Below are 17,333 nucleotides of genomic sequence, written 5' to 3'. Positions count from 1 at the left end.
AATTTTTACTGTTTCGACTTGCACTTTATTTTGTATTTGAAAAAGTCAATAAAAAAAGTTGGATTAAAATTAAACTTATCAGAAGAAATACGACTATATACCGGTATCATTAATAATACTGACACACTACATAGACTTTTCTTGAAGAATGTTGTGTCATCAAAAACCCCAAAAACCGATAGGGACACCATTTCTTAAATTTGTTTTGACATTCGGCGGTTTAAACTCTGCTCATGACAAACATACTCGGACGGTCTTTACTATTCCCATCCTTCCGTGATTCCTTGGCCAGCAAGTGGTTAACAGGAAACTGCATTGTAAGGCAGGGGAACACGCTCTCTTGCAAATGTCTGTATAAGGGAGTGTAAGGCTCTCACAGCTCTTTGCCACAGTGCTGGCAAGCCCGGTCAGGCCCCGTCGCTTTGTCTCCACCCCCCTCTCCAAATCCAACAGTTTAACAAGATCTGCATGGGGGACTCTTCATCTTATGCAACATGGCAGCAGATACTCACAGCAGCTAAATAGACCTGACTGTATGATAAAGGAGGTAGAACACATATTACTCAGTTACATAACAGCAACAGTGATATTGAACATCACTGGATTGCCATTTTAAATAAAAACAACAAAGGTCAAATACAGTGGAGATGAGGCGGACTGAGTCTGGACTCTAAAGCACAGTATTACCAACTGTATCCCTGATTCACTGTCCTTTCATGGCTTTTCTTAGCTTAGGTTTGGGCTCATGCTACCACTAAATTAAAAAGTATTTCTGCCCTCACATCTAGAGCCAACTATTATTTCTTTAATGATGTCCTTGCCTCTAGGAGCTATTCTTATTCAAGGGAATCCCACGCAAAGAACTGGGGGCGGATGGTATGCAATCTTATATTAAATCCAATATTTGACTAGTAACAGCAAACTTAGAAAAAGACATGCAGGCATTTTCACTTAAGGTAATTAGAGTCCCGTTGAAGTGTGTTCTAAAGCGAAATTTAACCACAAAGCACAGCCTTATCTTGGTAATGGCTTATACATTGACCTAGGGCTGGGCCGATAATACGATTAACAATAAATATTGCAATAAACACATACTCGATATTAATATAAAATGCGTTTGATAAGATATTCAATATAGATTTGTATTTTTTGGTCGGAAGAAACCAAAAATTATGAAGCAAGATTCGTTTCATAATGTCACTCGTGCTTTGGGAACCCAGCAAACAAGAAACAGGAAGTGTAACTGAACAATGGAAGGGACATGCTAATAGCCAATCACGTAACAGTATCAAGTACTGAGTGTTACACCTTTCCTGCTGTTCGGCCCCCCGTCCCAGACCGTAGTCAAGGACTGAGAGATGTTCCCACGAGGACCGATGTTTTTGTCAGGGGTAACACCCTTAACTTTACCCGATAATGAGTCGCCAAAGCTCCGCTTTCAGGTCGGAGGCCACCAACTTGTGAACATTTGGTTGCTTTATTGTTATTTCTGCAGGACACAACCATACACATTCACAAGTTTCCACTACTGCTGCACGTGCATGCTACCACTTGCTCTCTCTTAACTTTTCCGCTCACTGACATTCTTAAAAAGAGCGCACACCAGGGTTTCCCCTACGTGTAAACAATCGTGGCGCAACACCACTGCAAGATTAATGCTGCCACATTTTTTAACATCAAAACACTTTAACATGAAAACCCACTTAAATTTAATTTATATTGTATGAATAGATATAACTGATACAGTCTATTATTTACATACTATTGGCTATGATCAGTTTGGGAAAACAGCTCAAATATCATAAAAATTTCACTCAGTGCTTTATTTTAGAAAAAAAACGTCCATTGAAATTGCCTGTCATAAGCACGACAGCTGGTAGCACACCTAAACAAAGTATACATTCAGCAAAAGTGAGGAGAGAAAGTTGAAGAGAAAGGTATTTTAAACGAATTAATACATTTGTTGTTCAAACCTGTATAAACTACCCTAAATCTTTTGATATTTCTGCTGACAATAACGTCAAAATTTACGTTGTGTGCATTTTCGAACCTCGGACATCGCTGTGTGGAGCGTACATTTGTCCCTGTGTGGGAGTGGGTTTTTCTGTAGGCACTGCAGTTTCCTCCCACTTTCTAAAAATATGCATGTTGGCTTCATTGGAGACTGCAAATTGTCCAAAGATTTGAATGGGAGTGTGAATGATTGTCTATCTGTGCCCTGCGATTGGCCATGCTAATTTGAGTTAGCTTGTCTAATTGGTAGTCAATTGTACGTTAGCATTAAGCTAGCAGCATTAGAGTTCAACCTTCATCCTGCATATTTGTATTCCTCTTTTCAGTTTATTACAAATATTACAAACCCCGTTTCCATATGAGTTGGGAAATTGTGTTAGATGTAAATATAAACGGAATACAATGATTTGCAAATCATTTTCAACCCATATTCAGTTGAATATGCTACAAAAACACTTCAAACTGATAAACATTTTTTTTTGCAAATAATCATGAACTTTAGAATTTGATGCCAGCAACATGTGACAAAGAAGTTGGGAAAGGTGGCAATAAATACTGATAAAGTTGAGAAATGCTCATCAAACACTTATTTGGAACATCCCACAGGTGTGCAGGCTAATTGGGAACAGGTGGGTGCCATGATTGGGTATAAAAGCAGTTTTCATGAAATGCTGAGTAATTCACAAACAAGGATGGGGTGAAGGTCAACACTTTGTAAGAAAATTGTCGAAACAGTTTTAGAACAACATTTCTATAAGAAGTATATAAAAGGAATTTATAGATTTTACCATCTACAGTCCGTAAAATCATCAAAAAGTTCAGAGAATCTGGAGAAATCACTGCACGTAAGCGATGATAACACAGACTTTTGATGCCTCAGGCGGTACTGCATCAAAAACCGACATCAGTGTGTAAATTATATCACCACATGGGCTCAGGAACACTTCATTAGACCACTGTCAGTAACTACAGTTGGTCGCTACACCTGTAAGTGCAAGTTAAAAACTCTACTATGCAAAGCCAAATCCATTCATCAACAATATCCTGAAACGCCGCCGGCTTGGCTGGGCCCAAGCTCACCTAAAATGGACTGATGCAAAGTGGAAAGGTGTTCTGTGGTCTGACGAGTCCACATTTCAAATTATATTTGGAAACAGAGGACGTGGTGTCCTCCAGAACAAAGAGGAAAATAACCATTCGGATTGCTATAGGCGCGAAGTTCAAAAGCCAGCATCTGTGATGGTATGGGGGTGTATTAGTGCCCAAGGCATTAGTAACTTACACATCTGTGAAGGCACCATTAATGCTGAAAGGTCCATACAGGTTTTGGAGCAACATACTGTATGTTGTCATCCAAGCAACGTTATCATGGACGCCCCTGCTTATTTCAGCAAGACAAGTGTTACAACAGCGTGGCTTCGTAAAAAAAGAGTGCGGGTACTTTCCTGGCCCGCCTGCAGTCTACACATGTCTCCCATCTAAAATGTGTGGCACATTATGAAGCGTAAAATACGACAGCGGAGACCCCGGACTGTTGAACGACTGAAGCTCTACATAAAACAAGAATGGGAAAGAATTCCACTTTCAAAGGTTCAACAATTAGTTTCCTCAGTTCCCAAAGGTTTATTGAGTGTTGTTAAAAGAAAAGGTGATGTAACACAGTGGTGAACATGCCCTTTCCCAACTACTTTGGCACGTGTTGCACCCAAGAAGTTCTAAGTTAATTATTATTTTAAAACGAAAAAAAGGTTTATGAGTTTGAACACCAAATATATTGTCTTTGTAGTGCAAACAATTGAATATATGTTGAAAAGGATTTGCAAATCATTGTATTCCATTTATATTTACATGTAACACAATTTCCCAACTCATATGGAAACGCAGTTTGTATTAATCTAACCTGATTCCTAATGTTTGTGCACTTCATGTGTATATATAATGTACTTTATTTAGTGTAGTTAGTTTAAACGTAACTACATTTGTGAAAAATAACCAAAAAATATCTAAAGTTTTTTTTTTCCAAAAACTTATTTAAAGGACTGTTTACATATTTGGCAAACTAAACTGCAACATTTACAAAGGGCAAAATGAAGTGCAGCCTAACAATTTATGGAGTTGCGGAGATACGTTAGGCATTTACAACACTTTGCTTCTTTTCTCAACCGCCATCGCTTGCCCACACTATAAAGCTGGTTGCAAAATGAGCGGGCGGGCCGCCCCCCACCGACGCAAAGCTCCGTCTAACAGCTATAAAATACAGAAGACCGTAACATTAACCTTGCACCGAGGGACCCTGTATCCATCCACCTCTCAAAGACAGGCCAAAATAAAGGACATATGATATCATTTTATATGGCCTAAGACATATGTCCTTTATATATTGTGAGTAGTACAATGAATGTGTTCCTTTGTGAGTTCCTCTCATCTCTTTATCTTTTCACTTCTTTGCACTCTGCAATGGGATATTTTTTTTCCCTCTTTGTCTTTTTTACATTTTATTTTATTATTAATACATTATTTTCAGAATTTCATTTTGAAATGAAAGCCAAGTTCACATACTCATTGTTTAAAATAGAAAGTCCAATAAAATATATTTCAATTAAAAGTAAATCATTTTGATTAATAATCGGGATTTCTATAATAATCATGATTATTATTTTGGCCGTACTTGTGCAGTCTTAGTAATATCAACTGCAACTCCCGAGTTGTATTCGTTAGTATTACCGTAATATAAAATGATCAAATAAACCGTGATAAACACACTATTTAGACCAACTCACGTTAGCTGGCCAGCTATCTTAAACGCTAAAACATGTAAACAAGAGAAATTAACATTCCTCCAATATAAACTTTTACAATACATTACTGTCTAAAAAATTCTGCTACATTATTCACATTATACATAAAGGCTGTGCTATTTTTGCACTAAGTAATGATATAAACTACAGTGAAAAGTTGAAAATTACGTAGACTTGCGTGACGTCACATAAACCGGAAGTAAAATAACCAAATACCGCATTAAAAAAGAAAACACATTGTAAAATATTTACAAATTAAAATAGGAGAAGATAAACTTATTTAAACACACACAAAAATAATATGGCTCTTATGAAATCAGGACAACATTTTATATATTCCTCAGTTGTACAGTTTATTGTGTGGCTATTTTAAGTATTAAAAAATACAACTTGGTTAAAATATTTTAGCGTGTGGATAATTACTTTGAGCACATTAAACAATACCCATCCATCCATTTTCTACTGCCTGTCCCTTATGGGATTGCTGGAGCCTATCTCATAATAATAATAATAACCTTGATCATTTGGGTAACAAAAACCTTATTTAGCTTTTTTATTTCTTTTTTTGGTTGTGCATATTTGAGGGTCCCCTATCCCCGCCTTAACAGAGGCAGAACATTTTTTATTGCTGTGGTTTTTTATTTAAGTGCAAAATTTTATATTCTTAGAGTATATTGTATTTGTATTATTTGTTTGTTATACTTACCTTGGTATCTGAAAGTTTACTTTACAGTTGCAATGTTAAAATATAAGAGAAATAACAGTTTATTGCATTTGAAAGAGTATACTTTCATTATTGTGTATTAACATTCTATTCTTCTATTCTATTCTGGTCTCTAAAAAACAAAGGTAATAATATTTATTTATCAGCAATCATTTTTTTGACAACATATTTGAGCAAAATTTGTTTTCGGCCCAGGCTTACTTGCAGTGTAACTGTCCCGGAATGATCCAAATGTTTAAATGTTGATTCCTAGATTTAGGGCTGAGCCCACCGACTGTAAGAAATAGCCACCAAAAAACAATGAAGAATAACAGCAAACGCTAACAATTAAGAACACTGATCACCAACAAAGAACTACGAACTGCCCCACAACAAGAGGATAAACAGGCAAGTTGTAAACTTTCCCTTCCTTTTCTCCTACAGCAACTCGAATATCACATTACACAGGTGTGAAAGTTTGAATAAATACCCACATACATGACTGCAGACAGAAGTGAAAAGTGGAAGTGAAATGTTTCAAAGAGGAAACATACCTCAATGCACCTTCCTCTATGATGACCCAATTCAACCTGCATTGTCGATTTTTATACTTGGGGACTTGGCACACGACACAATTACACTACCTAAACTACCCCTTGACCTGGATGGACCTTGTGTGAACAATTTGAGTGACATGCATATACATCCGCATACAATGGATAAAATATACAAATGCAGTGCACACTCCTTTATCTAACTGCCACGTATCATGCTACCTTGACGTAGGTTTGTTGTTCTTCTGGCGGTGCCAGCCTTTTGTTACAATAAAAACATCCGTGCCCAACTATATTTAGCAAAAAATAGCCGTGTGTGATAGGAATAGATGATTATTTACATGTGACTTGATCACTCAGATTTAGATCTAAAAGTTCAGCAACTGCGGACTAAATCCTTGCTCTGCCTCAATGAGCACAAGATGCACTCATGGGTCAGATGCACACTTGTCCATGCATGCAGCAAAATTCACACATTTAGACATTTGTGCGCACACACACAAACACACACTTTGCAAACTGGCATTTCCAAACTACTATTTTTAGGTCATCCAGTAATTATCTTATGTGTAAATGGGATTATATCGTCAGCTGAAACGTCTGCACTTAGAAAAAACCCTGTGCGTTTTTGCAAGCTGACTCATCCTTTTACTGGCATTGTTCAAGGAGCAGTGACAGTGTAAACCTGGACAGAATTTGGCAAACATAAGGAAAAAGAATCACCAGTTTGTCGTCAGTTGACCATTTGAAGAGTAGACTTCCTGCCCCTGAGGAAGGCACAACTGGCACATTCAATGCCCATATTTGGAACCAGCTCACCTCTGTTCTTCTCTATTGTGAGCTCAATTCCTTTTACAGGTTGGAGCATATCCTTTTTAGCTGGGGCTAAAGGAGGCGGCTGACGTACTGAAGAAGAATCCACTGTGACTCTTGCATAGCCTTTTTGTTTTTAAGCACCTTTTACTTAGCATAAAGAGGACAATTAACCGTTTCATGTAATGTACAACGGGTGTGGCATGTATTCATTCAAGTGGATGACAAACCTGTGGCTTAACTGGGGCATTAAGTCTTGAACGTACCAGTTAAGCAGACTAGGGAAATATTTTCCACCTTATCTTTGACACCCAGAAGAGTAACAGTGTCTCTACTTAAAAGGTTACTCGTCATAAACTGAAAACTGAAAAGTGAAAAGCCTTAGACAGAAAATGATTAACTGGAAGTAAAAAAATGTTCTCCTATTTAAAAACAATGACATTCCACACATTATCTTCTATGAAGTCATGTGCAACGAATGGGTTCTAATTAAGATGGGCAACACCATAAAGCAACTTCCATTTATGTTCCATTACGCAGTGGACCCTGCGAATTGACTCATGTCCAGTAGCCATTAGCCATGCTGATAGCACAATATCTCAACTCGATTTTTGATAGATTGCATTGTCTGGAATGCTGAGAACATCACTCCTATTAGCTTAGCTTCAGTAAAAGACCAGAGGATTTTCGGTGGGTTTGCGCGATTTAAAATATAAATGACAAATTTGACCGAAGCTAGAGCTTTTAATACTAATCACCATATTATGATAATGCATGTTGCTCAATCAATCACTCAAACTTAATTTATATAGGACTTGTCATGCACAGGCACGTTGCAAAACAGTGTTTTACACACAAAAAATAGATTAAAAAGAAGAGCAGTAAACACGCGCACACAGCACTAGTGACATTTAAAAAAACATGGCATGGCACTTGAGGAAAAACCCTACCTTTGAGATGTCCAACACTGGAGAATAACTAAAATAATGGAATCAAAAAATTAGTATGACAAATATCTAAAAATGAATGTACAAACTATAAATAATACAATAATAAATAAATAAAACATAACATTGAGGGAATAATAGTAATAATGGCAATAAATAAATAGAAAGTGTGTTTTTAGCCTTTTTAAAAACTTTTTTGGAAACTTGCTCACAACTTGTTCAAGAGTGTTTTGGAATTGTTGAAGTGTGTATTTGATGACTTGTCATTGATTTGCTGCCTAAATTGTAATTTATTTAGCGTTAAATTAATACATAACATTATGCCTGTATTCTTCGCGGCATGTTAGCGGGCTGGTATTAGCCCTCTTCGCTTGCTATAAATATCTTCCTCAGTAACAATTGTGTATTTGTATTGCCAATGCCAGATGCAAAATGTAGTCAGTTAATGTCAAGACAGCTTCAACTTCATTTTGAATATAGCTTGTATGTAGCTATGGTTGCAATGGTTGGTGCTTCGGTAGATGCACAATCATGTTGGATGGGTTGCGTTTCTCTTGCTGCACGCTTGGTGGTCTTCTTAATACAGTTTTAGTGGTTTTGAAACAGTCAGTTTTTGATACCAGGGTATGAATAGGTGATACGGCTTAAAATCTATATCAAAATATTCGGGGTGTAACGGTACGTGCATTTGTATTGAACCGCTTAGGTACGGGGTTCAGGTTCAGTTCGGAAGTGTACCGAACGAGTTTCCACACGAACATATGAAGTAGCCGTTTAATCTAAAGTCTTAACAAGCTGCTTCACTCCATTCTGCCTCTGTCTCCTACACAGCACCCAGCATTGTCCTACCCACACAACCATCTGATTGGTTACGTATATAGCGGTAACAGTCTATCAGCAGTGCGTAATCAGAGTGGTAACAACCAATCAGCAGTGCGTATTCAGCGTCGAGCAGATAGGTGTTTAGCAGGTGAGCAGCAGACTCTCCCCAAATTATAATAAACACCTCCCAGTCAACGTTCTAGGTGACGTTCTAGAAACAAACTGCAGCTTAGCTTGCTCGCAGTCCTGGCTTGAGGTGAAGGCTAATTAACTCTTAGCGTACCGTTAGCTCATTGTGTTGTGATGTGAATTATATTTATATAGCGCTTTTCTCAAGGGACTCAAAGTGCTTTACATAGTGACACCCAATATCTAAGTTACATGTAAACCAGTGTGGGTGGCACTGGGAGCAGGTGGGTAAAGTGTCTTGCCCAAGGACACAACGGCAGTAACTAGGATGGCACAAGCGGGAATCGAACCCGCAACCCTCAAGTTGCTGGCACGGCCACTCTACCAAGCGAGCTATGTGTTGTGTGTGTGTGTGTGTGTGTGTGTATGCTTGTGACATAATAATGTAATTGCATCATTAAGCCTACATGAACTCCATGGTGTTCAGAGATGAATAGTCTCTCCTACTGATATTGTGCTATTTTTTCAGCTATAGTTATATTAATCATTAGTAATGTAGCAGGCTAGGTTTGAATGGCAGGGTTCTTGCTATCACATATTGATACAAATATAACATTTACATAATAAAAATTCACGACAGGCTTCCCAAATGCTGTAATAAATCAAGCATGATGAGTTGACTTGAAATGGTTTAATGTTACACTTTTTATATGTAGAAGAAAGGTTTTGTCATTTTATTTAATCTGAGCAACAAGTTGAGGCAGTTTAATGTTGATTAACGTAGGCAGAATTACTATAGTGTTCCGAGTGTTAAAAGGATAAAAGCCATTGTTTACAAATTTGGTAAATAAATAACCAACAGATGAATAATTTGTTGTTTTCTTACTGTACCGAAAATGAATTGAACCGTCACCTCTAAACCGAGGTACGTACCGAACCAAAATTTTTGTGTACCGTTACACCCCTTGAAAATATATATTGCATCCTCCTGTGACAATACATACCACTAATATATATATATATATATATATATATATATATATATATATATATATATATATATATATATATATATATATATATATATATATATATTTCAGTAGGCCTTTAAAAGGTTCAAAATCATTGCATGTGTTGCAATGTTAAGATTTCATCATTGATATATAAACTATCAGACTGTGTGGTCGGTAGTAGTGGGTTTCAGTAGGCCTTTAAAGGTTCAAAATCATTGCATGATCACATTTTTCATCTCAATTATCAGACAAAAACACAGGATAGCGGTTTACAATATTAATTACATATTTTGAGTATTTCCTTTGGTTTTAACCTTTGAAGCACTCCTATATCCAGAGACTTATTTCCTAAGTTTGTAAACAATAACAAAAACGACAAAATACTCATAATGGAACGTGCATAGTAGGGCTGGGCGATATATCGATATATCGCGGGTTTGTCTCTGTGTGATTTAGAAAATGAATATATCGTGATATTCGAGTATACATTCTCACGCAGTTGCTTTTAGCTGCGGGCATTACACTGCATGCGTTTCCCACTCTTTCTTGTCTCTCCTTCTCACAGAGACATAAACCAAGCGCACCTTCTTACATACGTCACGTGTGCAACGTCACATGCTCCGCGGAGCAGAGAGGTAGCAACATGGTAACGTTAGCTGTGATGCTAACGTTGCGGTGTGGGTGGTAATACGAGAAAGAAGGTGCGAATCTGGTAACAAATGAAGGAATATTAATTACCCAGAAGTCTGGCGGTGGTTTGGCTTCAAGCGGGAATATGTTCAACATTTATGCGGCAGAAGCGTTGCTACAAAATGTAGCAGCACTGCCAATGTAGCATCATTTGAAAAGTCACCCGCTAGGGAATGAAGAGTGCTTGAAACTGTGCATGTCAACATCTCCGGCCGGTGCCACACCCACTAAAACCCTTAAGCAACTATTTCCAGATCAACACCGTATGAAAAAAAAAAAAAGTCAACAACTAAAGGAGATAACATCCACAGGATGTTATCTCAGGATGTTATTATGCAGCTCATTTTTATTTGACAGTCATTGAAATATCTTGTGTGACATCATGCACAAAAATGCACTTTATTTGTTTTAAACTTTTGTAGTGGCGTTCTGTACAAAAAGTACACTTTAGTTTAGTGTTGTTTTGATATGTCATCTTGGTGAAATCCTTCACAAAAGTGCAATCATAGCTTGTTTTAAAATGTTTCTGACAATCTTGCACTTTCTGTTTTGGACATGACAGGAATGTCTGTGCCACTGCTTAATAACTGTTTAATAAATACAGTTTTGGTAAATTGACTTGGTAGTGATTTCCCTCTCTGCATGAAAGTTTAAAATGAGCATATATTAATGCAGTATGAACAAGAATGTTTTAATGTAGACACATAGAATCATCATACTGCTGTGATTATAAGCATCAAGTGTTCATTCAAGGCTAAGTCAAAATATCGATATATGTATCATGTATCGTGACATGGCCTAAAAATATCGAGATATTAATAAAAAGCCATATCGCCCAGCCCTAGTGCATAGTCACGTCAGACAGCAACATGGCGCCAGGCCACGAAAACAATCCAAAGTTTGGCTACAGATAAGACTACAACAGCGCTACTTTTAATAATTGCAAGGCTGCTATTTCTTCAAAAAGACAGAAGAGCAACATACTGGAACATCTGAACATACAGCATGCAATAACTATAAATGAATGTCGCGTTTTTAAAGGAACTATGTCATCTGGCGTAAATATAACAAACACTAACACCGCCTATTATGTTGGTGCTATTTGTAGAATTGAAATTAGTTTTTTTTCTCATTTAGATGAGCGTGACGAAAGACAGATTGACTGGCTCGGGGGCAGGCAGTGCTCGTTTCAAATCATGTCTGCCGCAAGACGAATGTCAGCGAACAGTGACTAAGTTTGTGGTCAAAAGCTGCACCCATGTGCCACATTAGACCCTTCTTTTTTCAGTAGGTGGATGTTCAATTGTAGTGAGAGAAAAGTTGCGCGTTTTCCTCGATCCACATTTTGACTCCGTCATTATATTACACAGGTCAAAAAAAAAATAAAAATAAAGAATATCGTGTAAAAGTCCATTCATGTCAGCAATTCAACTTCAAATGTGGCGCTAAGATGTGATATAAACCCATTTAATACAGAATCAGATATTTATTATAATCTTGATGATCTTGGCTTACAGTTTTTGAGACCCCATATTTGTTGAAATTTTCATTTCTAGGCATTCATAAGCTGAAAGTCATAATCATCGAAATTATACCAATAAGGCTAGACATCTTATCGATAACTCACTTTGCATGTAATAAGTATGTTACTAAATATTGCATTAATGTGTAATTTTCTACATTATGTTTTATTTTGTTAAATTTAACAGGCATTTTTTATTTGTTATATTTATTTTCAAAACGTTTTTCTTCTATGCTATGTATGTGCCTCTTAAAGGCTGGAATATATTCTCTCGTCACGCAACTATTTCTTGCGCGGGGAGGTGGCCTCAGACTTGTAATTCTCTTCCAAAACACTACGGAGCAGTGTCTTCTAAATCAGTGGTTCTCAAATGGGGGTATGCGTACCCCTGGGGGTACTTTAAGGTATGCCAAGGGGTACGTGAGATTTTAAAAAAATATTCTAAAAATAGCAACAATTCAAAAATCCTTTATAAATATAATTATTGAATAATACTTCAACAAAATATGAATGTAAGTTCATAAACTGTGAAAACAAATTCAACAATGCAATATTCAGTGTTGACAGCTAAAATTTTTTGTGGACATGTTCCATAAATATTGATGTTAAAGATTTCTTTTTTTGAGAAGAAATGTTTAGAATTAAGTTCATGAATCCAAAATGGATCTCTATTACAATCCCCAAAGAGGGCACTTTAAGCTGATGATTACTTCTATGTGTAGAAATTTTTATTTATAATTGAATCACTTGTTTATTTTTCAATATGTTTTTAGTTATTTTTTTATCTTTTTTTCCAAATAGTTCAAGAAAGACCACAACAAATGAGCATTATTTTGCACGGTTTTACAATTTAATAAATCAGAAACTGAGGACATAGTGCTGTATTTTACTTCTTTAGCTGTTTTTTTCAACCAAAAATGCTTTGCTCTGATTAGGGGGTAATTGAATTAAAAAAATGTTCACAGGGGGTACATCACTGAAAAAAGGTTGAGAACCACTGTTCTAAATGAACAACCGCAGCTGTTGTTGACTACATATTTACTTCCGGTGAAGAGTGAAAGGAAAGCACAAAATTGAAATGTTTGTCTGCACTGCACTGGGCAATATGGCCTAAAAATAAAATCTGATTTTTTTCCCAAATAATTAGATTTACAAACTTTTCCCATTTATTTCGTTACTTTTTAAAGAAACCACTGAATACAAATGATAAAGATTATTAAAAATGGTTTGTTTTATGATCCAAAACTAGTAGATTGAAATTACACTGCATGTTCATCTCAGCAAAACTTTAAATTTGAATAATGTTCTTTTCAGACCCAATAAATATTTTACTTCATATGAAATAATTTTAATAGAACTAAATTAAGAGCTTCCTGTGGTAAAGAGGACTTCTGTCTTGAGTGCAATACTTACGGTAACAAGAATGTCGCATTACATATTCCATGCAAATAAATAATCCGCAAAGTGCAAACCTAAAACTTCTATAAAATACTTCTGTAAATAAAAATGTAGTATTATACATTGAATGCAAATAAATAATCAAGTAAAACATGATTGAGGACTATAGTTTATTTCAGTAAGTGGATAAACGCAGGCTTTTTTATTCACACATCTTGGCAGTGTGTAGAGCGACTGTTTTCGTGATCGCTCTGTGCATTGCGCTTCTTTCTCATCTCATTACACGTGGTAACATCATAAGTATATGATGGTGGTTATGATTTCACCATAGGAAGCGGTTTTTTAGCCCATTGTTTTTTTTGTTATTGCGGTCTTGTTCGCCTCGACTGGAGGTTTCAGTTTTAGATGCAGGAATAGTTTTTTTTGTGCTGCTGCCTTTTTGAAATAAACTTTGCACTGTGCAGTCACTTGTTTCACGCCTGTTGCCGAAAAAAGTATGCAGGCGCATAAATCATTTTTTTGTTTGTTTTTTAATCGTCTGCAATAACAATAACTCACATATATCGATGAAATCGATACATCGCCCAGGCCTAACTGTACCTAATCATTCAGAATCATCAGTTTACTTTTAATGTATATTTTGCCTATAAAACAGAGGAAAATACATTCCTGAACATGGACCGTGCAATTTCTAAACGAGCCGTGGCAGCGACTGATATTATATGATAACATTTTGTTATCTTGAAAACAATAAGGAAACCACATGATGTCACACAAAAGGATGAACATTTGCCAATACAGCCACCCCTACTGTATTGCCTGTGCCTAGAGATGTAGCGCTGTGAAAATGTCATATCACGCCAATCAGTTATTGCGACCAAAATTATCACAGCAATTATTAACGCGGTATTGTTGCGCTCAAAAAATACTTATACACGCACTGACATATTGTGATTTTTTAAAATCCCACTATTTGGCATGTTTTGCGTTTCTTATGCTTTACTGATTAGAATGTTCTGGCGATCGTTGTGGTGTCCTACTCGGTTTAGCGGTCCTTGAATGAGGTGTAATAAAACCCTGGGTCATATTCCCCTCAGTATATATCAATTACTATGTAGTAAGGTATACTGGTACTAATTAAGTACCGCGGTACTAATGAATTAAAAACGGTACTATACTGCTTTTGAAAAATACCAAAAAAATTACATGTGCGCCGCGGTGACAATGCTGGCATACAAGCCGCAGCGCTTCATAGTCAAAACAGGCACACACAGCACTTGCAAGCAGAAACAGTGTAATTGTGATTGGACGTATTTTGGCTTAAAACCTCACAATAAAGGTGGAGCTATAAACTCTGCAGCGCTGCTCAGCACTTGTGTTTTAAAACACATAGCAAACTAATAGCTAGCTCGCGGATACATCCCTCCGTCTTGTTATAGCTACTTCTAAATCACTAATCCTCGCCTTCATTGCGACCAATAACAGTTCTCGCAAATATCATCCCTGCAGGACGAGGAATGGCTAAACATGCTTTACACACCTGCAGCTCACATTTACCGCTAACAGCAAGCTTGCGCTCCCAGATTTAAACAAAATGTTGGGGCGAGACAGATATCGATTGTAACGATATCAAGTACAAAAACCGTATCTGGTCGATGCTACAATGATTATATTGAGATTTATTTATAGTCACAAAATCTTTTTTCCTTTTTTATTATGTTTATAAACGCAGGAAATATGTCCCTAGACAAATTAAGACTGTAATTATGACCAATGTTTGACCCTGTAACAACTTGGTATCGGCTCGATACCCAAATTTAAAAAAGTATGAAACAGTGCTTCATACGTTTTAACTGAAGTGTAGAGGAAACATGTTAAAACATAAAAAACAGATATATACTGTAAATGAACAAATAGAATAATAATCCATCCATTTTGTATCGATTGTCCCTCATATTTTTGACAAAATAATACAATGACAAATGACACAATATGTAACTGAATATCAGCAACCAAATTAGGAGCCTTTGTAACCCATGTGCTTGCTTACTACTAAAAGTGAAGTTTTCTATTATGCGTGTAGGCTGGTATCACCTCGCTGACATTAACGCAGACACATGAAGACCATTGATCTACTTTCTGTGTCGCTGAACGCAGGGTTGACATGAGTCAGAATAAATATACACTTTGCTGACTAACAGGGAGGGACAGAGAGAAGGATAAAAAAAAATCTGCGGAATTATTAATTGCTTTTTGTTGACAGTCGTCACGACTGCATTTTCTCATTTAATTGCATAAATGTCCGGCAATAACTTGCACAACTACATTTTGATTTAACGACGGACATCTTTTTCCCATGGCAAAATCACACTTCTATTAGTAAAAACAGGCAGTAATTTGCTTTGTGTGGGTTGTCATTGCAGTGTCTTGCAAAACATATTTAACAGAATTATAAGGCAGTACAGTGGTACAGAGGTTAGTGCATGTGCTTCAAAATACAAAGGTCCTGAGTTCAATCCCAGGCTGGGGATCTTTCTGTGTGGAGTTTGCATGATCCCCCCGTGACTGTGTGGGTTCCCTCAGGGTACTCCGGGTTCCTCCCACCTCCAAAGACATGCACCTGGGGATAGGTCGATTGGTAACACTAAAATTGGCCCTAGTGTGTGAATGTGAGTGTGAATGTCTGTGTTTGCCCTGCGATGAGGTGGCGACTTGTCCAGGGTGTACACCACCTTCCGCCAGAATGCAGCTGAAATAGGCTCCAGCACCCCCCGTGACCCCGAACGGGACAAGCGGTAGAAATGGATAGATGGATGGATATAAGGCCGCGCTTGTCCATCATATTTTTTACAAAATAATACAATGACAAATGACCCACTCTGTTACTGTCTTTGTCAGCAACTAAATTAGGAGCCTTTGTAACCCATTTGTTTGCTTACTACTAAAAGTGTAGTTTTCACTTTTAATGTATGATAAGATAATTTGTTGAAATAAAGTCAATACAACTTTTTGTGGTCTCCTTTATTTAGAAAAGTATCTCAATAAATTTTGATACGGGTATTGGTCCCAAAAATATTAGTATCGGGACAACCCTACTATGTAGTAAGAGAGCACAGCTAGTAGGCTCAATGTGCACAGTTGAATAGCTTAGTGGCTCAGACAGCAATGTGTTTTAGGGCTGGGCGATATTGCCTTTTTTTAATACCGCGATATTTTTAGGCCATATCGCGATATACGATATATTTCTCTGTATTTTGCCTTAGCCTTGAATGAACACTGAATGCATATAATCACAACAGTATGGTGATTCTATGTGTCCACATTAAAACATTTTTGTACATACTGCACTAATATACAGCGGGGCAAAAAAGTATTTAGTCAGACCGATTGTGCAAGTTCTCCCACTTAAAATGATGACAGAGGTTATCATTATAGGTACACTTCAACTGTGAGAGAGAGAATGTGAAAAAAAAAATCCAGGAATTCACATTGTAGGATTTTTAAATAATTTATTTGTAAATTATGGTGGAAAATAAGTATTTGGTCAACCATTCAAAGCTCTCACTGATGGAAGGAGGTTTTGGCTCAAAATCTCACGATACATGGCCCCATTCATTCTTTCCTTAACACGGATCAATCGTCCTGTCCCCTTAGCAGAAAAACAGCCCCAAAGCATGATGTTTCCACCCCCATGCTTCACAGTAGGTATGGTGTCCTTGGGATGCAACTCAGTATTATTCTTCTTCCTCGAAACACGATGAGTTGCTTTTATACCTAAAAGTTCTATTTTGGTTTCATCTGACCACATGACATTCTCCCAATCCTCTGCTGTATCATCCATGTGCTCTCTGGCAAACTTTAGACGGGCCTGGACATGCACTGGCTTAAGCAGGGGGACACGTCTGGCACTGTAGGATATGATTCCCTGTCG

At 37.1% G+C, this 17,333-nt stretch overlaps 1 protein-coding gene across 4 annotated transcripts in view; it reads right to left on the bottom strand.

Annotated features, from left to right (window-relative positions):
- vaspb (vasodilator stimulated phosphoprotein b) overlaps nt 1–17,333 on the bottom strand; it is a 57,704-nt gene that overhangs the window by 25,024 nt on the left and 15,347 nt on the right. For 2 of the 4 annotated variants that reach the window (XM_061878776.1, XM_061878777.1), the window contains exon 1: nt 6,792–6,922. The exons of 1 other annotated variant lie outside the window; for it this stretch is intronic. In XM_061878776.1, coding sequence (XP_061734760.1) covers nt 6,792–6,859 — 68 coding nt within the window. In that variant the 5' untranslated portion in view covers nt 6,860–6,922. Of the gene's footprint in view, nt 1–6,791; nt 6,929–17,333 lie in introns of those variants that run through there. One more of the 4 variants, XM_061878778.1, reaches the window with a different exon arrangement.

The sequence above is a fragment of the Nerophis ophidion genome, linkage group LG18 (genome assembly GCF_033978795.1).
Source record: "Nerophis ophidion isolate RoL-2023_Sa linkage group LG18, RoL_Noph_v1.0, whole genome shotgun sequence".
Classification (NCBI taxonomy): domain Eukaryota; kingdom Metazoa; phylum Chordata; class Actinopteri; order Syngnathiformes; family Syngnathidae; genus Nerophis; species Nerophis ophidion.
This window is presented reverse-complemented; position numbering and strand designations above follow the sequence as displayed.